Below are 23,913 nucleotides of genomic sequence, written 5' to 3'. Positions count from 1 at the left end.
TTTGCTTTAAAGTTTGCAATTTTGTATAACACTCAGATTTGAAGATTTGATGAAAACTTTGTTTCATTATCAAAATTGTTTCAAAAGTTATACTGTTTTGAAATTTTGACTCAGGTCTGTTCTCAGTTTATGGTCTTGGGGCCTGGTAAACAGTTAGTTTTAACTGTTGCATGATATGCAAAAACATTACAATGAGTCAGGAAACAGTTTATAATGGCTTATTACAATTTATATAGTAGATTAGGTAACAATGAAATATACTGATTAACTCTTAAAAAGCGATTCAATGGGGGGGGGGGGGGGTTAGTAGAGGCGTACTAACTGCATTTGATCCAAGGACTTTATCCTGTTGAAACCTTATAAATATATATTTTTCAATAATAACACATGCAAATCGTAAATCATTTTTTAGTTTCAAATATCTTTAATTCCCAACAACAAACAGATTCTGAGTATATATAAATCTGCCAATCCTCTTTATTAACGCTACTCGAAAATATTAACAGCAGTGAAGGAGAAACATTAAGAGTATTGTACAAAAAATAAGTTTATTTGAGAAACGGTGTTAACCAGATACGGTTGCTAAATAACTCAAAAACACCTTAGAAAATAAAAGAATAAAAGAATCTGGGGGGATAAGGCGAGTCATATGCCCACACGGATTTTGTCGCTCTGTAAGCATTTCGGAAATTTCACAGTTGTACGATTTATTGAAACATTTAAACTTTGTACAGCGCTGTCCAAATGACAATATCTATTTTTTAAACCTTGCGGTTATCGTTACAGTATTTTTAAACTTGATGCTTTTCATATTGCGTCTTAGTTGTTATTTCAAATATGTTTTCAGGGTTTGGGAGATATAGTACGCTTTACCTTAATTTCCTTTCAACTGTTTTTGCATACAGAACAGCCATATCGCGCTGGTCTACCCCTGACTGTTTACATTTCAATCGTGTAATGTAGTCTTCAACTGAACGCATTCAAAATGTTATATACACATGTAGCTTGAAAACTTGTTTATTAAAGGAAATATATTAATTGACCGTAAACAAATTCATCATCTTATCTTTTCATTCTGTTTTAGTGAAAAAATAAATTTATCTAAATTTCAACCTGAACGTTAAAAACCTCGTGATTCGAACACTCGCGACAAATAACTGGGTGTTTCAACACCGCCGCTATGACTACTGAGCCACGAAGTCGCACATACATTGCCCTTTAAATAGCAAATAGTTCTATATGTATAGCAAACGCACAATTGGACTTGGGGTTTTTGAGAATATGATGCGAAATTTAAGTAGGAAAACTAACTTTTTAATATAGAGTGGGTCTTCGTACCATTTTTTGAAAATGGCGAGAGATACATCCATCCATACCCTTTCAATATTTGTTTACAAAAAAATGGTACGAAGACCCACTCTATATAAAAAACACATTTTTAACATTCAATTTCTGTCATTTTTATGGTTACTAAAGCGTGTTACCATTTTGTTGGGTGAATTACAATCACTTTGTAAGTAATTTGAATCAGGTTTTATCTTTACTGTATGTATATGGTTATAAATAACTCCCAAACTTAACAAAAAGTGGAATTTGCAAGAATTTTTTTAATCGATATTTTACCTGCCCGTGCGTAGGCATATGACTCGCCTAATCCACCCAGATTCTTTTAGAATCAGCGGCAATCAAATTTTTTTAAATATATTTAACAACAATTTCCACAATAGATCGTAAAAAAATACATGTAAGACACTAATAATATCATACATATATACATGTATCTGCATTTCACCTGAAATAGAACCGGTTTATTTGCATACCTTGTCATTGCAGTCTTATTTTGATAATAGAAACATTATGATTTTATACACAATTATTTAAAGGCTGATATTTAAGAGAAGCTGAAGCTTTCATTTAGATGGTAAACGGAGGACTGATCTTCAAACATTTTTGTTAATCAATGGGTTCTTATTTTGCCCCGTAATATGCGAATGTTTTAAAACATTATACTTGAAAAGAAGTATATGATATTCAATTCCAAATACATATCCCCGACGTTTTAGCTAAAAACAATATTCATATTTATTAGCTCACCTGAGCCGAAGGCTCAAGTGAGCTTTTCTGATCACATTTTGTCCGGCATCCGTCTGTCCGTCTGTTCGTCTGTCTGTCTGTCTGTCTGTAAACTTTCTACATTTTCGACTTCTTCTCAAGAACCGCTGGGCCAATTTCTACCAAACTTGCCACAAAGTATCCTTGGGTAAAGGGGATTCAAATTTGTTCAAATGAAGGGCCACGCCCTCATTCAAGGGGAGATAATTGGGAATTAATGAAAATTTAGTGGAATATTTTAAAAATCTTCTTCTCAAGAACCACTGTGCCAGGAAAGATGAAACTTATGGGGAAACATCCTCAGGTAGTGTAGATTCAAGTTTGTTCAAATCATTACCCCCGGGGGTAGGGCGGGGCCAAATTGGCCGACCAAACTTTTACATAGAAATATATAGGAAAATTCTTTAAAAATCTTCTTCTCAAGAATGACAAAGCCATAATTCATCATATTTATATGGGAGCAAAGCCATAATTCATCATATTTATATGGAAGCATGCTCAGGTATTGTAGATTCAAGTTTGTTCAAATCATGACCCCCGGGGGTAGGGCGGGGCCAAAAAACTTTTACATAGAAATATATAGGAAAATTCTTTAAAAATATATAGTGTAGTTTCAAGTTTGTTCAAATCATGACCCCCCGGGGAAGGGTGGGGCCAAAATGGCCGACCAAACTTTTACATAGAAATATATAGGAAAATTCTTTAAAAATCTTCTTCTCAAGAATGACAAAGCCATAATTCATCATATTTATCTGAAAGCATGCTCAAAGCCATAATTCATCATATTTATATGGAAGCATGTTCAGGTAGTGTAGATTCAAGTATTGTTCAAATCATGACCCCCATATTTATATGGAAGCGGCGTAGGGCGGGGCCAAAATGGCCGACCAAAGTTTTACATAGAAATATATAGGAAAATTCTTTAAAAATCTTCTTCTCAAGAATGACAAAGCCATAATTCATCATATTTATATGGAATCATGCTCAGGTAGTGTAGATTCAAGTTTGTTCAAATCATGACCCCCGGGGGTAGGGCGGGGCCAAAATGGACGACCAAACTTTTACATAGAAATATATAGGAAAATTCTTTAAACATCTTCTTCTCAAGAATGACAAAGCCATAATTCATCATATTTATATGGAAGCATGCTCAAGTAGTGTAGATTCAAATTTGAACAAATCATGACCCCCAAGGGTAGGGCGGGGCCAAAATGGCCAACCAAAGTTTTTAAAGATATATATAGGAAAATTCTTTAAAATTCATTTTCTAAAAAATAGCAAATCCATGATTGGTCATGGGACTACTTTTGGATTTAAACTTTACAATTAAAAAGCTATTTTCTACTTTTTCCTACCCTTAGTGCTCAGGTGAGTGATGTGGCCCATGGGCCTCTTGTATTATATTTGCTAACAGGCTATTAATTGTTGCGACCACAGAATGTTTGAATGACGATTTTAACCGGGTGTTGGAATTTCTATAACATTATGCAGAAGTCTGTTTCACTCTAAATAAGCTAATCGTACTCAGTCCATACTCTTGAGTATCGAATACATTAGAATATGTTTACACTATATGCAGGTGATAGCGAAATATCTATTTACTGTAAATAAGAAAAATTGAAATCATCTCGTTTGTCAAACAATTTAGCTGTATGTTTGCTCTTACTGTCATTAATCAATGAAATATCCAAATATGAAACAGACTACATGTATGTTCATATCAAGTTCACTAGGATATATCGAATCGACATATGAATGAAAGTAACCATTAATATAAATCATGCATATTCCCATTTAATCTGCTTGCTTATTCAAATGCACACTCTCACTACCAGGAAAATTATGTGACATGACGTATTCGTATGATGGTGGGGGTAGTGTATAGTCTATGGTATGAGGTGAACTATTATTATATTCATTTGGAGATGAAGTCGATCCAAGGTCTGTCTGATTGCCAGGAACTCCACGCTCAGGCTCCAGACTTGATCGCGTGGGTGGCTCTATGTTTTGGCCGTCGGGAAAGAGAAGCGTTAAAGGTGCAGCATCAGATTCCTCCGGATTTCTCTGACGGACAACAACTGTTCCATTGTCTACAATTATAACAAATTACTGAGAAATACCTTATTGAGATGCTATTGTGTAATTTGTAAATCACTTCTTCCCAGTTATGAACTTCAACTTCTAATTTTTTTTTACTTCTTACTAAGTCAGACTTTATTTCTTTTACACATATAACGATTAGGGATTCAAGAAAATTGCTAAATATTACAGTTAAATGAGCTTATCCAGGTAATTCCATCTCATATTCAAACTAACAGTGCTTACGTCTTTTCTATTCAGTTAAAATGATCAGTTTCTTTGCAATTGTATTCCTACGTAATAATGATGTCTTCCATGCAGTTTAAGGAATATCAATTCAACATAAAGTTATCTTTTATAATGCCTGGTCCAGTTATACAATTAAAATAGCTAGTGAATTTTACTTATTATTATGCTAGCCATTGGCTCGTAACGTTTCACAATGTTGTGGTAAAACTCTAGAAATATTTATGCCTAGGTCTATCGTAGGTATAAATGTATGTTATTCAAGTTCCTAGGCATAACTTAGCTTACTAAAACTTTGTTGAAGAGCAAACTCTTCAATCTTGATTTTGACAATCAATCTTATTTACATGTAAAATAACTTTGAAATACGTGAACCAGGCATTTGTACGGCAAGAAACCCTATAATGTCATAGGTTTTTGCAAAAACTGTTATTAAATTAAATTTATACCCAAAAGAACAATATATTTTGGAAGAATGATATTCCATATGTGTTATGATAAATATTGTCAAGTAAAATGATTTTAAAAAATTATACATATTTTCTTTAATTATTTAATCAATTAATCAATCTTTTAAAAAATGTTGACAAGGGCAATAACTCCTGCTCAGATAGCTTCATTCGGGCATTTTTTTATTGTACTCCTAATGCAAAATAGTTTTCCTGATATTCACAATTCAAAAATATCTTATAAGTAGCAAATATTTAGGAACTTTCAGCATCAGAATTATGCATTTGAATCAGTTTTTACATAATATTTATGATACTGTTTACAACAAATGAACGATTTTTTATGTTGACATATGCTTCTGTTTATTTACGTCTCCCATCTTAAATAATATGGCAACCTTTACATTTTTGACAATAATTGGTAAATTTAAACTTTATTAAATAAAAAAAAAATCAATTTTTAAACCATTAAAATTGTGAGGGTGGATAGACCTTAAAATTGTCCACGACTACTGTACACGCAAGGATACTAAACCTTTCGTCATACATTAAAAAATAGAAAATAAGAATTCAAATTTCAAATTAAGTCTAAATTATGATGTCTTCCAAGTCAAAAATCTTGTTCTACATCAACTAGAAATGACATTAAAAGCCAGTTAAATTACAAGTAAAATTCAAATAATATCACATTTATTATCAAAAGAACTGTCTGTTCAATGTACAATTTGTCTTATTTATAATAAATTTTCTATTTGTGAACAAAAAAAATGCCAATTCAACCAGTAATATTTAAATATTACTTTTTGTAAGAGAACAATGTAGTGACTTACCAGAACGAGCGACAGTCATCGGTATAGATGTTTGAGCTGCGTTGTCACTTTTACATAACTGAACACAACAGAATAAACACACACATGTTCCCATCCCGACACCGATAATAATGCCCCATACAGAGGCCGTAGATCTGATTAAAAGAAAAGTTATTTAATTTCTTCACAGAGAACAAAAAGAAAAAAAAACACTTGCTTTATCATACACACGTACAAGGATCAAACGTAATTAATTAATCATACACACTTACAAGGCTGTGTTATCTTCGCTGTCTTCCTCTGGTTCGTTTTGGTATTTGTAGCAGCAGTCCTTCCAACAGCAATATTGGTTAAAGGAGCAATAAAACGAGGATTGCTGAATTTTATAACGAACTCTGGAATCTTTCTCATTCATAGAATAGAAAGTACTCCAACTATTCAAATTTTTATCCATGACTTTTTCGTAGAAGTAACACGTTTCAGCATCTAAAAATACAAATACATGTATAAATATTAACAGTTTTGTAGGTATGTGAAATAAATAATAGTATGTTTTTATTAACTCCACTGAGTAAAGCACTGTTTAATTTGTGTTTTGAATGATTTTTATTCAGTTTTTCACTTTTTGCAGTTGCATTACACCGCAAAATTTATTAACAGGACCAGTTTCTAAGGGTGTTTACGTTTTATGAATTAATTTGAAGAAATGTTGATGTTAGTACGAAATATTTTACTTTTTAGTGTATCGTAATCTCTTTTTAAATCCATTTCATATAACATTCTTAAGCATACTTCTTTTTTGTACTACATAATTAATACACGTTTTAAGAAAGAAGTCAAATAATATTAAACTACTTAATACGTTCACTGACTTTTACGCCACTTAATAGACTAACATGCATAAAATACAAATATAAAATATCTTTAAAAATACTAAAGAATCTTTTTCTCTTTTTTCCGATTGTAATTTTTGCGACTTTTTTTAATCAGCAAAAGTCCGCAAAATTATCCTACCGCAGAAAATACTCGTTATACGGTATTCATGAATAAAAGTTTACTGATAAAGTTTTATTAACATCATTATAAATAGTATCAGTACAAATTATACAGATCAATGCTTACCAAGCAGAGGAATGAAAAATATCCACCACACCAATATATAATAGCAGTTTACGGCTCCCATACTTCTTTGACCTTTTAGTCACAGTGAGTTGTATCAATTAAGTATCATATCTCAGAATTTCCCATTGAGATTGATAAGTCCGTGAACCTATAGTATTTAAAACTAGTTCTTTTTTCTTCGTACATCGTAACATAAGGATTTTCAATCACTAAAAATTACCTCTTGACCTCTTATAATAATACAGTTATACACACAATTCACATTCATTATGTAGTCAAGTTTTATGGCGCGCTATAGCCGACAAATATTCATAAAACGCATACAGCTTAATGTTTTGTTTTGATGCACATTCATGGCAGCAAGACTTTTCAGGAAATACATTCTGTGATACTGCAATTGCTTTATTCTTCCCCTCCGATATTAATTTGTTAAAGTATCAGTTTATTGAATCTTCTTTAAGAGTTTAGGATAAACGTTTTCTGTACCGCATGAGTAGAAAAAAGTCTAAAAATCAATGCTATAAAAATTGCTCTTTAAAACTCATTTGATATTTCATCCATGATTTTGAATTTAAGCTAGATTATCTTTAGGAAGGAATTATTCGTTATTATTTAATGTTTAAGTGTTGGTGTATGGGGATTTGGGTGGGAGTAGTTATTTAGAATTAAAGGTTTTCTAAACATTGAAAAGATTGTTAATCATAATGTTCTTTCAATTTATAAATTACGAAATGAATAATATATATACTTCAATAAAATGAATCTGTAAAAATATATATGTTTTTCATATTTAATACATAAAGTTGCTTATCATTTACTATCGAAAAAACGACAGGTCCCCTTTTTTAGAACATCGAATTTTACTTCTCGGATAAAAACGTACTCTGCACAGTTCGTGTTTCATATTCTAAAATTGAAAATTGATACATTTTAGATATAGGTGATGCGTGTGTCTAACTTCAATTTATATTTTATGCAGCCAAGATTTACTTGAGGACTTGATCAAGTTTAAAGTGGTATCGTTTTTGATTGATTTTTATCCGACTACAACTTTTCAAAATATTCGCGACCATCGTCTCCATCAATTGGACGTATGCCTTTTCACACATATTGAAGCGGTTTGATGATCAAGACTCATTTTCATTGTTTACTTTATATATTTCCCGGGCGACAATTGATGGTTACATCAATGTTTTCTTGTTTAATGTTGTAAGACATCTCTCGAATTAAAATAGAAAAGGTGATATCACCAATTTAAACATCGTGATATCATGAAATGTAGTTTTATTTTTTTCGAAAATATACTAAAAGCTAAATACCAACTGTTGAAAAGTTATTTTTTTCAAAACTAAGTAATACGTAAAAGCCAAACCGTCAAATTTAATAGTACCAAAAACGTTTTTGTCGCCAAAAATACACACATGAAATGCATGTATGAAAGCTTCAGTGCCAACTGTTCAAAAGTTTTGAACAAGAGTAATGTTTTTGTAAAGTAGGTCAAACTTTGGGGTGAGGAGCCAAAGGTCAAAACTGTTTTTAGAGAGGAAGACCTTAACATATATAGGAGAAACAGCGTGAAATATGGAAGTCGTAGAACCAACGGTTTGAAAGTTATTGCCAAGGTTAAAAAAATTATCATCCTTCATGGAAAGGTCAAATGGTCAAAACTGCCGGTATGCACGACAAAGTCTTATCACAACAAATCCATTTGTAAAACATGAAAGCCTAAGAACTATAAGTCCAATTGTTAGTTGGAATAGTTGGAATTGACTTATGCAAGCCCTAATACAAACTTTTCAATAATCATGACCATGGTTAATTTTGGTAAAATGGGTTTAATTTCAAGATCAAGAGGTCACAAGAAAAACACAAAGTCATGTGAATTATGAAAGTCACTGCCTCGATCATTTCATAGCGCAAGATTGTAGATATCGCTGACAGACAGACAAAAAGACAGCTAGACAGACAGGGCAAAAACTAAATTCCCAAAAATCTTTGATTGTGCGAGCATAGCAAAAAAACTAATACTTAGCATATCAAATGATTATTTATCTGTCAACTATCTAACAGCTAAATTTACTTTTAAAAACATTAAACAGACAGGTTGTAGACTTCACAATTTTATTTACTGATTAATTGATAGAATTTTAAATAATGTATATCTCCGCTTGACGTCTGTCAAAAGATATCAATAAAATCATACTGAGTATACATGTACAAATATATGTATATGCAATCCAACCAATTATTTGATAAAATTATCTATTCATAATTATTTACTTCAAAGTTTAAACTTCAAATATTGTTATCATTTTGTTTTACAAAAGAATTTATTGGATGAAATATATGGAGATAACGAACAGTTTTCAAGATCAAAAGTCCATAAAACAATACAAAACAGGAGCAGAGCAAACATGGACCTCAAAAACGTCAGAGGTGAGATTAGGTGCCATGGAGGAGTAAGCATCCCTTACCGACCGGTCACACCCGCCGTGTGCTCCTTGTCATGATCGGGGAAATAAGTTAAATCTGAAAATCTGTCGTCAATTCAGTATATAAATAATGGACTAACAATTAGTATGAAAAACGTCAGTCAGCATTTGACTCAATGATAAACTGCGTTTGCATTTGCTGACAAGGTCACTGAAGAACCACAGAACCTACGAAATAATGACTTTAAACGAGACTGCTGATATTTTGCATTATATAAACATAATATGTGGCAAGTAATATCAGCTGACTGATGTGTAAGTTTCACTTTCATTCAATATAGGATAATTTTGTGAAATGACGTCATCATAAGATGGCGGGGGAGCTGTAAGATCTAAACATTGTTTATATTTATTTGAATCTATAGGAAACCGTGAAGTTTGAATTTCTTGTGAAGAATGTGTATGACTAAGCAGTCGCCCCGTGGATGGTGAGGGATGTGTATGACTAAGTATTCGCCCCGTGGATGGTGCGGAATGCCCCGGTCCTCTGTCTGAGGTAGTCGTTAACCTGATTCAGTTTCCATCATTTACTGGCGATTGTTGTACGATCACTGTTCCATTGTCTACAAATAAAAGTTAACAAATAAACACCATGGTGTTATGAATTTTCATTAGTTATATAGCCTTAGATAACTCTGAGAGTATAACCGATTTCTCATTTTGCAATATCAATTTGTAAAATCAAAGTTATTTGAGAGTATATATTGACCATTTTCTCCCCTGGTTTTGCAAATGTAATGTTACAATTCATCTCATTCATTTGTCATTTAGCCTGTCTGTTTGTCTGTCATAACTTGGTCCAAATTTTTGTTATGAGAAAACACAACGTTTTTCACATGTATACATAACACTGTAACAAGTAATTAATATACTGAGTGTTGCAACCGTTATCTTAAAATTGAAATTGAACTTTAATTATATTTACATCCGCTGAATATTTTCTCCTTTATTTCTTAAGAAAACCCATTGCGTTAACCAATGCATGAACTAGAGTCGGCATGTCGCCTGTACAGATTTCTTGATCAGTGGATGTTCCATCAATGAAATGCATAAAGACGTTTGCATCATTAATACCAGCAATTTCATGATGACCTTTAAACAATAAAACAAAGAAAGACATTTTATTGTTTATATTTATATCTATTTAAATAATCATATAAAGTAGGATTAAAAAGATTAATTATTGTATTAATGATGCAAACGTCTTTATGCATTTCATTGATGGAACAGCCACTGATCAAGAAATCTGTACAGGCGACATGCCGACTCTAGTTCATGCATTGGTGCAACAAACGTTTATGTTGGCAAACGCCAACTTAAAAACTGATATCAAAACTAAGTAAACACATTCCAGATTTAAAAATGTATCAGTAGGTAAATATACGGAGAAAAATAGTGTTTCCTTGAAGTTTAATGAAAGTTTTGAGAACCATTTTAGTCAGAATGAGGGGAACCATAAAATTAAATCTAGTTTTGATATTTCCAGTTTTGCTTGTTTTTTAATCAATGATAATGAACACACAAGATAACTCTTCAAAATAAAAGCATGTTTCACGTACTCGAAGAAAAAGCAGCAATGGCCGGTGTAACGACGAAAAGTGACCCCCGTAGAATATTGACCTACGTAGAAAAATGACCCTGGGTCAATATTCTACGGCAAGTAGGGTCATTTTTCGACTGTAGAAAAACATTCCAGACCAGTGATTCTACGACTCCACACACGTTGAAGAATGACCCCCATAGAAATTCGACCCCCTATTTTTTTTATACAATAAAACCTTGTATATGTGTCTCCTGATATTTTCATACGTTCAAATGCAAGTAAGGGGAATTTTGTTATGTACTTTAATCCTTTCCAACATACATTCAATTGCATATCTTAAAAGTAGCATCACAATCAATTTATCTGGTATGGATTTATTTTTGGCTTGCAGAATCCCAATGAATATTTATTCATTAAGGAGCATAAATTTATGATTATATTTTGGGTGTTTTTTTATCATTCAAAGGTTTTATTCCGAAAAATGACATATGTTTCTGATAACTATAAACTTTGAAAATTTTTACAAATCCAAAAACGTAGCACAGAAGCAAGAAAAGTAACGTTATTTAACTATATAAATCCAATTTTCGTAGCTCTTACCTTAAAACATATACATCTGTATGCATTAATTCTGCTTTAAAATATACACTTTTAACAACTTTACATATAGTACTTTACTTCTCCTGTATATATAGGAAATATCATACTCATAGAGAACGTTCTTATAATGATATTAAAAATTCCTCCAAAACTGGCACACACAAAAAATACATCTGAGTCAATAATAGTTCAACCTTCAGTGATATCCATAAATTAAAAAAAAGAAGTTGCTGTTACATCCCCTTTCTTCTGAGATTTTATAGACACTACCTTTGCAAATTATTAAGGAAGTCTTAGTCATGCCATTACTTCCACAGTCCTAGCACAAATCGTCTAAAAGTTAATGCAAAAGTAAAAGTGTGGAATTGTAGATTTTTTCCAGAATGTATTAAATGTATCAGATCCATGTTAAAGCCGCGTATTAAAAGATTGAGGGTAATATGAAACCACCTATGTTGTGTTACATAATCCAGAAGTGAAAAAAGATTAGAAAGATTACATGATCAGTACCTACTGGTCCCTGCCGCCAAACCAGGTAACAACATTGTCTTCATTCGTAAGGCTCATTAAATTGTATTTTAGAAGAACTTGGACTTAATTTACAAGTGGTAATTTTACTTATACTCATACATCCCTTTCTAAGGAAGAAATTCTTCAAAATTATATGTCAGTTTTAAATATTTTTAATATTCCAAAGAGCCAAAATGAATTTGAAATATCCTATATATATATTGGATTCCAAACAAAGACACATTGCGGGTTCCAGTAAATGTTCAACCAAACCTCTTTCGTTATTCCTCACTAAAATATTGACAGTAGTTAAGGAAAAACTTCAAGAGTACTGCGCAACAATATATTCAAAAAGTGGTGTGAACCAGGATTTTTTTTACATCATTGACAGCTGCTTTTTTTTTAAATAAAAACGGAACTCTTAAATTTATTTACCTGGTCATTGGGCATTTGCAAAATTATTTAGTTAAAACCCATTCTTATTACACACACAAGTACTCTGCAGTTGACATGAAAGAGATGCTTGAGTTACTGATTGACAATATCTATGTGGTTTTTGAAGACAAGGTAGTTCAACAATCTATTGGAATTCCCATGGGTAGCAATTATGCTTTGTTATTAGCAGATCTCTTTTTATATTTATATGAAGCCGAATTTGTGCAATTCTAATGCATGAAAAGAAGAAAACACTTGCTGTGGCCTTCAACTCAACATTTAAATTTATCGACAACGTATTGTCAATTAACAATGGTAATTTCATTCCTACGTCGATACGATATATCCTGGTGAGCATGAGAGGAAAGATAACACAGAATCTGACACATCTTTTTCATTCTTAGATATTTTTCTTGAAAAAGACATTAATGGTAATCTAACAACCAAGCTATATGATAAATGTGATAACTTTTCTATCGACAAATTCCCTTGCTTATGCAGCGATATACCTACATCACCTGCATATGGAATGTATACCGGTATATCTCAGTTGATTCGATATGCCATAGCATGCTCTACGTATGAACAATTTCTAAAACGAGGTAAATTATTGACAAGCAAGTTGATGAAACAAGAATATCAGCAGTTTCGTATAAAGTAATCATTTTGTAAGTTCTATGGTCGATACAATGACCTTGTAAGCAAATACAATTTATCACTGGGTCAAATGCTGACTGACGTTTTTCATGATAATTGTTAGTTCATTATTTATATACTGAATTGACGGCGGATTTTTCCGTTATTTCTTGATCATGTCAAAGAGTACACGACCGGTGTGACCGGTCAGCAGGGGATGATCACTCCTCCATCGCACCTGATCCCAGCTCTGAAGTTTCAGAGGTCCGTGTTTGCTCTGCTCCTATTTTGTATTGTTTTATGGACTTTGATATTGACTACTGTTCGTATCTCCATATCCTTCTTGTGTAAAGGTGTGTCAAACTCCAAGGTCAATGTCAAAAGGTCAAAATTGATTGTACATAAAAAAGGTCTTGTCACACAAATTCACCTGTGAATATGAAAGTCATAGTCCTACCCAGTCTAAAGTTATGGACAAGGTTCAATTTTTTGCATCGATATATAAGTTACGATAGTCCTGTCTTAGAAAACTAGAGGTACTGTGAGCGATGAGCTCACTAAATGATACCCCCCGCCTCCCATATGAATATATTGGCAGTATCCATGTTTTGCTCTGGAAAATCCAAAATATATGTCAGATCAAAAAGTAAAATAGGAGGTGTACACGGAATATGTTATAAAGATTCTGTGAAAGTTTCATTAAATTTCCTTCAGTGGTATGAGAGGAGTTGCGGATAAGAGATGGGTACCCCAAAGCGTAACAGACGGACGGACGGACGGACAGACAGACGGACGGACGGACAGACGTACAGACGGACGGAAATACCGATTACTATATACCCTCCCGCTTTTCAAGCGGGGGGTATAATAAACTGGTAAAGAGGAGAGGGATTCCTAAATGTAATATGTGATCGATATAATTGAATGTTGCTTTACCCCATTTAAGGATTTTTCAATCAGATAAAGAAATCATCCACTTAAGGTCAAGTGTTTATAAATGCATAGTTGCATTAATAACCAATAACCGAAGGGATGGGCCCTTTTTTTTTTTTTTAAAAAAAGAAGATTATATCCAAAAGACCGATGATATTTAATTTTAATGCTAATGACTAAAGGTATGGCACTGTCACTATCCGTGCTAAACAAGTTTTTGACGCTGCACTGGGAAAGAGGCTGAATTCAACCAAACAGGTTTCAAGAGTGGGAAAGGAGAATAAAACCCCAAAGGTCCATTTTGTACCTGTGATGTTGTAGAACTCTTAAGTCCGTACACTAGTATATACGAAATTAAAACTTCAGAATCAGATATGCACAGTTGAAGGAACTGTTAAAATTCTGCTCCATTTTATGCTGTGCCGTTAGACCAAAGGGGGGGGGGGGTCTCAACTTTTATGCATGTAAATACATAAAGTTTAGATGGCATTTTTAATTGAATATAATGGCAACACGAGTAATTAAATAAAAGCAAAGCCATTTTTCACAACGTTATTTCATTTAGCTTAGAGATGTATATTTTAATGCAACTGCTATATGTATTGACTATTTACATGTGTATGGATAGTCAACATGTACTTGTACTGATATTCTTATGCTGTTAATTCTTTATTTTTTGGCAATTGTTGAATTTCTTTTCTTAATTACTACTTCAGTTTTATTTAATCACAATCAAAATCCATTCAGTTCTTTCAACATTTGATACATAACTCTTAGAGTTCAAAAGAACATTAGAAACCTCATTTCTAACATGGTTATTTTATGCGTAAAATAAGTACCACATCTATAGAAATGATATACAATTACAATATAATTATATATGATATAATACTTTTCAATAAATTGCAAATCAAACTTTTTCAGCAGTATTCAGTGTGAATTTTGTAAAGATTTACGTTCAAAATATGCAAAATGTGGATGCATGGGAATTCTTGTCATAAAAAGTATCTTAAACCTTAAATTTAAAAAATCTTTGAATTTATTACTTTGGTCTGATGTATTTCCGACATAAATAAACAATTTTTGATTATTTACATCCAGAAACATGCATAAAAGCTTGATTTAAATACACCTACCCTCAATTTTTCTTTCACTGACGGCCATTTTTTATCTCTAAATCACGTGACTTAGATGATCGATGTTGAAAAACAAACATCAAAATCATGAACAAGAATGATTAAGGTAATATAAAATCACATTTTAAAATGATTTTATCGTAGGCCGGAAAATGGCCTTATAGAGAATGAACCTTTTCAGTACTTCTTAGTACATATTTTCTTAATAAATATAGAAAATTTCAAATAGATGTATGCATAAATAAACGAATTATGAGATTTTATATTTATTTATGTATTGTATCGTCTTACGGCGCACGGATGATAACGACAAAGTGCCTAAAACAGCGTCAGGTACCTCAAATTTCATCTTTGCGCTAAAAATAAAGTTGGATAAGTCCCTTTTAAATTTCGAAATTTCATTGAAGCACATACTTAAGTTTCCATAAACAATTGAGGAACCAATCTGGCACAAATGTACGATCTTCTGATGATTTATTAGTAAGATAGGGACAATATTCCAACATCATTCAACTAATAAACAATCTTATATTGACGCGGTCAACATTGACAGCGTCTTTAGCTATTACAATTTTAGTTTGTCTGTATGTCTTGTACTACCTCGGTACTCCATCAAGAAAGACTTTATTCAGAAAACTCCCATTTCATTTATATACTAAAGATCTGGAAATTTTGGGGGATTTTTTTTCTTCTGTATTCATTTAAAGTTTTATACGGCGTTATTACACCATCTAAATCATAGCGAACTGATCTCCGGTGCGCCGTAACGTCACCAAACGTCACCATTTTTCGTATGTTGTGTTTACCACTTTCCCATTTCAAATGCCCAGGAAACTGTCAAAAATTGACCAAATGCATTGAAAATTTTAAGAAGAAAACAAAATAAATTGTGGAATTGAATAAGGATAATTTTTACCCTAATCTTATCTATTTAAATATTTTGTTTCAAATCAATATTCCTGTATTCTCTTATAAAACCTTCGTTTTTTGACCGTGCGCCGTAGGGCCTTACCCTGTGCACATTCAAGCATTATAAAGTCTATATTTTTGTGTATATTTTATCCAAAACTTTATAATTAACTTAAATATGATAAATAAACATTCACTGAAAATTTCAGCTTAATACGTCCATTATTTTTCGAGAAATACGCTTTGTCCACGATTTTACGGGACAACCCTCGTATAGCCTTTAGTTAGAACATTTTGATATCGTTTTCCTTTAGTGGGGATAAAACTGTATGTATCATTAAAGTAAGGTATTTTATAGCTTTGATTTCGTTATTTTAGCTTCAAAGCTTTCAGAAATTAACACATTGCAAAAGGCAGCTTGAAATTACCCGTATGCATTCGCCAAACAAGAATATTACTTTTAAAACGAATTGTTTTTACATCAAAAAATGACAAGGGGTCATTATTCTACGGGTCGTTTTTCTACAATGCACCCGGAGAAAACTGACCCCTAGGCCATGATTTCTACAGAAAAAGGGGTCATTTTTCTACGTAGAATATTGACCAGGGGGTCAAATTTCTACGTAGAAAAATGACCCCCGGTCAATATTCTACGTGGGTCACTTTTCGTCGTTACACCGGCACATATCTGACTGGTAAGGGTGAGTCTGCGTTTCCGTTTTGTTTGCAGCAAGCATTGCAACATAAAGCACAGACTAAAATTGCCAAAACGAGAGCAAACACCAAACCAAACGTGCCACCGGTGGACCTATATACAGAAAAGAGAGAAGTATAACATTTAATTTGACAATATGCTAGCCAGTACTTTATATACAGCATTATCTTGAAATTACTAATGTGCACAATTACCAACTCTGCAATTCTAATTGTCCTCTTTTCTTAACTAAAAATATTTTTTTATATCGACGCTAATTAATTGATATATCATATTGCATCTATAAAGTCTCCTATATACAGTGACAACAAAATGTCTGATTTCCATTTTTCATTAATACCTTTACATGTGAATGACTTTGAAAACAATCTTCCTACGAGACCTTCCTATTGAATTTAAGATTTTTTTTAAAAAAGTATGCCTTACAGTCCGTCCTCGTGCGATCTCGTGTAGTGAGTATCGTCATAGTCAGTGCTGATATAATAATTGTTGTTAGTTTTGTTCCTACAGCAGGCCTTTCCACAGCAGTACTCGCCATAGCTACAGTAGACTGTGAACGACTTAGATTTGTATCGAGGAGAGAGGGAGGTGTTGTTCTCATCTGATAACAAGCTGGTCCAATCCAAGGACTTCGTGTAATACAGGCAGTATTCTGCATCTACAAAAACTGAATCCAATTGCTGAATTAGGGTATAGAGATGTGTTTACTTAGTTTTTATATCAGTTTTTAAGTTGGCATTTACGATAAAATAACTCCAAAAGACCTTAATCAGTGTATTTGAAAGAAATTTAAAATATTCTTTGTTCTCTGAAATTGATTACAATACGATCTGTGTGAAATATTCAGTCAAATAAAAATCTGCAACATGACCGTTGAAAAATAGTCTTCTATATAGCTTGTGGTTCTTTTTTTTAATTATTATTTGAGATTTCACTGTAACTGATATCAAATATCATTTTAAAGAATCCATGCAAGAAATTTGACTACAAAAAAATCACGTTTCAACGAAACATACCTAATGAAAACAAAGCCATCACTCCAGATAAGTATTCCATCACATCGGGAAAAATATTAGTTTACTGCAATACAGGGCTCCCGTACTGACGAAGTACCTCTAAGTTTCATTCAAATAAGGATCTTGAACGTTTCACATCAAACTGTATGCAAGATTAATTACGTTTCCAGGCCCCAAGGTTATAAAACTTTTACTGTACTCATAATCCAACTCAATCTCCAAACTCCAAGTATGAACTCCACTGAGTACGTTTCTAAATTTGAGGTTATAAATATTTGGAGTGCAATCTCCACTGAGTCAAACTCAACGGATTTGGAGTACAAACTCAAACTCTGGAAAAGGAAATCTTTAGCTTTTGGAGGTAGAAATTATGTAAACTTACATATTAAAATGAGGGTACATGCACTCGCTAGTACGCAGTATACGCCATATGAGGGCAATTTATGTAAATAAACACCTGCTTCATTCTGTCATTCACAAATGGAAAGAAACACATAAAAAACATTAATAATTTTCTTTCATGCATATTTTTAATATACGAAATCATTAAAATATTCTTTTTTAAGTTCACTCATTGAAAACTGTATGCACGGTCGACTTCTTTTATTTTATTGAATTTCAAGATTTTTTGTTTATACATGTATTTTAATTTCTTATACAGTACTTTACCATTCACTGACATTCAGTATAAATAAAAGAAAACACCAGTAAAGTAATCGATGTGATACTCTTATTTATAAACAATTTTTAAGTAATTTAATTTATAAATATGAGATCAAAGTGAGAGTAAAATATTCTTTAAAAAAAAACCCTTTGACAAAGGCTGCAACATAGATTTTGAAATAATGTCATCATATATCTAATGCATCGCCAAATCGGTTCCCTGTTTAGAACACAGGCACCTAACAAATGGATGGTGTAACACCCCCACCCACCCCACTCCCCCAGCTTCTGAATTTTTTTATACACGTTACAAAACCTTATCGAAAATGCATGATTTCCTACTCTATCATTCTTATATTTCAATATCTGCTATCATTTTACGCTTCTGGTAAGATTTGGAGATTGACCCTATTCTCAGGTTCGGGGGGAAGGGGGGGGGGGGGTTACATCACCCATTCGTCAGGCCTGTGGTTCAATTCGCAACTGCTCAAACGACTGAACTAAACAGTTAAACCTACATGTTCATATATCATTTCAATAACTTATATTAATTAAAAAAGAAGAAAAAACTTAAATCCAATGATAATGTAGACATAGAATATTTATGATGGGGTAATCTGTATGGCGAAAAAGAATCATGGTGCAAACGGATCATGCAAGCCGGTAGATAGGGTGAAATAACCCTATACATGACATTTGAGATTGACTCTGAGGTTGGTTTGGAGCATACTTGAAAATTCTTGAGTTTGTACTCCGTTGGAGTTTAAGTACGAGTATAATGATTTTTTATAACCTCGACTTTGGAGTATGAGTATGAATTTGGAGTACGGAGTTTGAGTTTGAGTACGAATTTGAACTCCAAAAAGTTTTATAACCTCGGGGCCAGATTTATTTAGCGCATCATTTGGTGCTTTAACAGATATTATAATGCATATGTAAATATAAATGATTATTATGCTTCCTGTCAGTTTGTCTCTATATAACCCATACCCTACTATTCTCGCATAGTGGTCTAAGGATTTATATAGCGTAAGCATACTATGCCGAAATAGTGCACGGTCTTCTTTTCTGAATAAAATTCTTCATTGCACACACCAGGAATCGAACTCACGACCATGAGGTTGCCAGTCCGATGCCTTATTGATTACGCCACAGAGACGATCACTGATTGGGAGAATTTTATTAAATATATAAACTTAATTTACACAATTGACAGAAGAAGGAGAAAATAGACAAATATTATTTGAAAACAGTTATATTTATTCTAAGGAATCTTAGATAAATGTGTACAACAAAGTTTCAAACTAATTACATACAGATCGTTAGATGAATTGATATCATGGGGTCATTAAAACGCTTTTTTATATAGCGCTTGATTGAAGGATGTAAAAGAAAATTATCAATGAGAATCCACGTCTGTAAACAAATCAGTCTTACTAACAAAACGGAAAATAAAGATGAGTATCTTTGGGACAGAAAATATCTGACTTATTTAGAGAAAATACTAGTAACCAAAATAACTAAGCATACAACTAATTTAAGCATGAAGATTTTGAATGAGTTTTTGCAAGTGCGCTGTGTTACCACCATTATTTTCTGGAAAAAATCAAATGGATTGCCGCATAAATAATAACAACAGTCAGCATAATAATAACAATAGTGTTGCATTATGCATGTACTATGCCTAAATAGTAGGCAGGGTTTGACACATAGTGCACTCGCCTCCGGCTCGTGCACCATGTGTCAAACCCTGCCTACTATTTAGGCATAGTACATGCATAATGCAACACTATTATATAAATAGTAAATACCCTCCCGCTTTTCTAGGCTATCATGCGCCGCTATGTGTGGAATATTCAGTCTAATAAAAATCTGCAACATGACCCTTGAGAAGAAGTCTTCTTGTGGTTCTTTGGGTTTTTTTATTTGACTCTTAGTAATATAAAATATTTTCTAAAAATATTTGCATTAAAATTTGGCTACAAAAAAAATTCACGTTTTAACAAAACATACCTTAATGAAAACAAAACCATCACTTCAGATAAGCATTCCATCACATCGGGGAAAATATTAGTTTACTGCAATACAAGGCCTCCGTACTGACAAAGAGTATCTCTAAGTTTCATTAAAACAAGGAGCGTGAATGTCTCACATCAAACTGTATGCAAGATTAATTACGTTTCCAGATTTATTTAGCGCATCATTTGGAGGTTGAAACAGATATCATAATACACATGTAAATATAAATAAATATTGCTCCTTTCCAACTATTGAATCTAGGATAATGTATTCTGAAAAGTAGTGTATCCCAGAAGGGCCAATTTTACTTGTGTAATTGAAGCTTTGTACATTCTTTTAAAAATACATTACGAACAACATGTCGCGCTACAGTTTTTGCAAAAAAGTAAATTTTGCTGATAAATACAGGTTTTTATTTTACATTCTTCTTAAAATACCTGTAAATATAACATAAAATATTAAACTCTCCCTCTAGAAAAAATAAATAATTATAATAATATATTGCAATACATGTGCTATTTAAATGAGATAGTGTTTGATACATGTACGATCACGTATGAATGAGAAATGACGAAGACATAAAACAAAACAACAGAAATCAACGCCATGGCTGCCGAATGTGAGCTGTTTTATTAAATGCTGTGGGTATTTTATTATATGCGTTGGACTAATCTTACATGCAATAGGTCTAATATTATATGTTGTGGGTCCATTTAATATTATATGCTGTGTGTTTATAATTATATGCTGTGGTATACTTAAAGCATATGCAGTGCTTCTAATTATCAATTTATCAATGTCCTTGAAATGAAATGGCGACAAATTTTTCAAGGTTGATTGAGAAGGTTTGGAGGATGTTTCATAGAAGTTTCAGAGCTGAAAGAATACTGCAGATATTGAAAGCGAATTATCTGCACATGAATTCCATGCAGGAATCGGGGTCTCAAATACAAGATCTAAGGTGAAATTTAGAAATGGGTGTGTAAAATATGGAACTGTAAAGTTGAAAAGGTTATGGCCTCAGTGTGGTCCCACAATTCATGTGCGATATTCCAAGAAAGTACTGGAATTGTTCCTCAAAAACAGAAGCAAAATTGCCTGCATTTCGAACTTTCTTTCGGTATTTAAAAGAACTTTGACCATTTTTATTCTTTATATGGTTGTTGATTCTTTTTCTTATACGGAATTTGGACAGGCAGGCATAAAAGAACTAACTGCAGAAGTAGTACGGATTGAGTAAAATGAACTTTTCACATATATCCGACAATGACCTCGACTTAAAACTCGGGAAGATTTCAAAACATTTTCCCCTCTTTGGAGAAAATCTACTGAATTCAAAAATAAAATCAAACATTTAGAGCAAAAATACATTTTCTTCTTTGCCTGCAAGCATGGATAAATACAAAGGGTGTTTTATGGAATAAAATTTGACCCCTTTATTTAAAAAATGAAATAATGATTTTTCAAGTTAAAAAGACAACATGTATATCTGTAAAAGACTAAACAAAAGTACCTTTGTAACACATCGCTCACCTTAGCTCCTTGTTCGTCGCCAGCGTGGCGCAGTGGTTAGAGCGTCTGCTATAGAGCCGCGAAGGAAGGAGTCAATCCTTACCTCGCGAGTTCGAATCCCACTGTGGGACGTGGAGACCGGTCCTTCTGATGAGACCGTATAAAGTATAAACCGAGGTCCCGTGTCGCAGTAGGTGCTGGCATGAAAAAGATCCCTCCCTGCTCAATGGCCCTGAGTGCCGAGCATAAGACAAAATTCCCAGCTCTCCACCAGCAAGTGGTGTCGTCTCCATATGAGTGAAAAATTCTCGAGAGGGACGTTAAACAATATACAAGCAAGCAAGCAAGCTCCTTGTTCTATCAAGAAATATTGAAGGATAGAGACAAATGTAAACATATGTGAAATTTCAATGTGTATGTATACAAGATATTCAAGATATTTTTTATTTACCTATCAAGGGCTCCGAAAGGCATTTCAATATACATAAATGCACAATTTAAACATTTTTAAAATAATATAATATTCATGAAGAGTGCATAGAAAAGGGGGGTTATAGATACGCATTATGGAATCTCAATTAATTTCAAGATTTTAGAAAATATACGTTTCAAAGGGCAGGGTCAGACTTGATCCCATAGGCCCTCCTTACACTAGCATATGTACTCTCAATCTTGTTTTGACAAAAGGTGCAAGAAAAAAATATGGTTTGACGGTGATGTTTTTTTTTTTTTGTTTTTTTTTTTGATAATTTTCAAGATAGAAGACTACATATGACTACTCAGAGTCAAGTTTGAGTCAAGATATTTTTATGACACCCACCTTTTTCATTTTCACCCTTTAAGGTACCTGACCCTTCACATGAATAAATACTAATCCCATTCGATTAAGAGGCAGTAGAGGATATGAAAAGATAACCAGCCAGATGGACTGGAAATGAAAATAAACCATCAGAAATGCTCACTTGCTCCTTAAAGTGGCAATATCACGTATCTCTTCGAAAACAGAAAACAAGACAATCTACTACTATAAGTTCCTTCAAAAACTGTGTAAACTCTCGTAGAACACCTACCCCGTCCTTTTTTACTTTTGGTGATCGTTACTGGAGTGTAATTCATACTAGATTAAGACACAATTGTGTTCTAAATAAAGACTTATTTAGGTGTAATATTATTGACAGTCCATTATGTACTTGTGGAAAAACAGAAGACGCATATCATTTCTTTTTCTCTTGTGCGAAATACAATACTCCAAGGAACGACCTGTTTAATGCTATCTTTAGAATGAATAACTTAAGTATTGTAGACACTCATGTTCTGTTATGGGGAGATAATACGATCAGTATTTCTGAAAATGAAAGTTTATTTTTAAATGTGCAATTGTTTATCAAGAGATCTGGTCGTTTTTGAGTAATTTGATTCGTTTGTACATACTACAACAATTTTAAATTCTGTACATGCATTACTTATGTTAAATAATCTTATTGACCTTTGGTTCCAGTGTAAATTAATTTTTGAACAAAACTTTGTGTAATTAATTGTTATAAAGGAGAGGACGTTCTAAGTATTAAGTACTTGTGTCCAATCCTTTTGTTGTAAGATCTTAACAATAAAATATGTTCAAACAAAGACTTGTTAAAATTTTCCTATAGGATTTGGAATTTTTTTTTCATACTCATAAATGTATACACTTTCAGAAAATTACAAATTTTATAAGTAAATAATTCTGATTATTTCATTAAAATTAATAATTATTTATGGTACATAAATATATACATCGCAACGTGTTCGAGGTTCCACATTCCTAGCTGCAGATTTGTAGCTCTCCGTAAAAAATAGATTGATAGACCGGAGAGCTACAGTGCCACCCATTGAAAAAACTGTATATTTATTGCGCACTAAAAAGTGCGCTCGGTTCTTGATTAATTCTTCCAAATTCTTACCTCAATTGCAAAATATGGAAGATTTTAAACATTCCTT

The 23,913-nt window shown here is 32.7% G+C and overlaps 2 protein-coding genes across 3 annotated transcripts; both read right to left on the bottom strand.

Annotated features, from left to right (window-relative positions):
• Positions 1 to 3,431: 3,431 nt before the first annotated feature.
• On the bottom strand, positions 3,432 to 7,096 carry LOC134250888 (uncharacterized). The gene is made up of 4 exons (XM_062733247.1): positions 6,818 to 7,096; positions 5,968 to 6,181; positions 5,717 to 5,850; positions 3,432 to 4,202 (listed from the first exon to the last, which is right to left on the bottom strand). The coding sequence occupies exons 1-4, from the start codon at positions 6,876 to 6,878 to the stop codon at positions 3,907 to 3,909; spliced, it is 705 nt and encodes a 234-aa protein (XP_062589231.1). The 5' UTR covers positions 6,879 to 7,096; the 3' UTR covers positions 3,432 to 3,906.
• A 1,743-nt stretch (positions 7,097 to 8,839) lies between these two features.
• Positions 8,840 to 20,689, bottom strand: LOC134250854 (uncharacterized). Of its 2 annotated transcripts, XM_062733195.1 has the most exons (3): positions 17,743 to 17,836; positions 17,153 to 17,393; positions 8,840 to 9,872 (listed from the first exon to the last, which is right to left on the bottom strand). In XM_062733195.1, exons 1-3 carry the CDS (start codon positions 17,780 to 17,782, stop codon positions 9,833 to 9,835), a joined length of 321 nt encoding a protein of 106 aa, XP_062589179.1. In that variant the 5' UTR covers positions 17,783 to 17,836; the 3' UTR covers positions 8,840 to 9,832. The 2 variants fall into 2 exon arrangements, 1 of the variants encoding a protein (XP_062589179.1); XR_009988618.1 differs by lacking the exons at positions 17,153 to 17,393; positions 17,743 to 17,836 and adding an exon at positions 20,419 to 20,689.
• Between the last annotated feature and the right edge of the window lie 3,224 nt (positions 20,690 to 23,913).

Source organism: Saccostrea cucullata, unplaced genomic scaffold (genome assembly GCF_032062105.1).
Source record: "Saccostrea cucullata isolate Sc308-1 unplaced genomic scaffold, CSIRO_AGI_Scuc_v1 ctg15, whole genome shotgun sequence".
In the NCBI taxonomy this organism is placed as follows: Eukaryota; Metazoa; Mollusca; class Bivalvia; order Ostreida; family Ostreidae; genus Saccostrea; species Saccostrea cuccullata.
The sequence above is the reverse complement of the archived record's forward strand: the minus strand, read 5'-3'. Positions and strand labels throughout refer to the sequence as shown.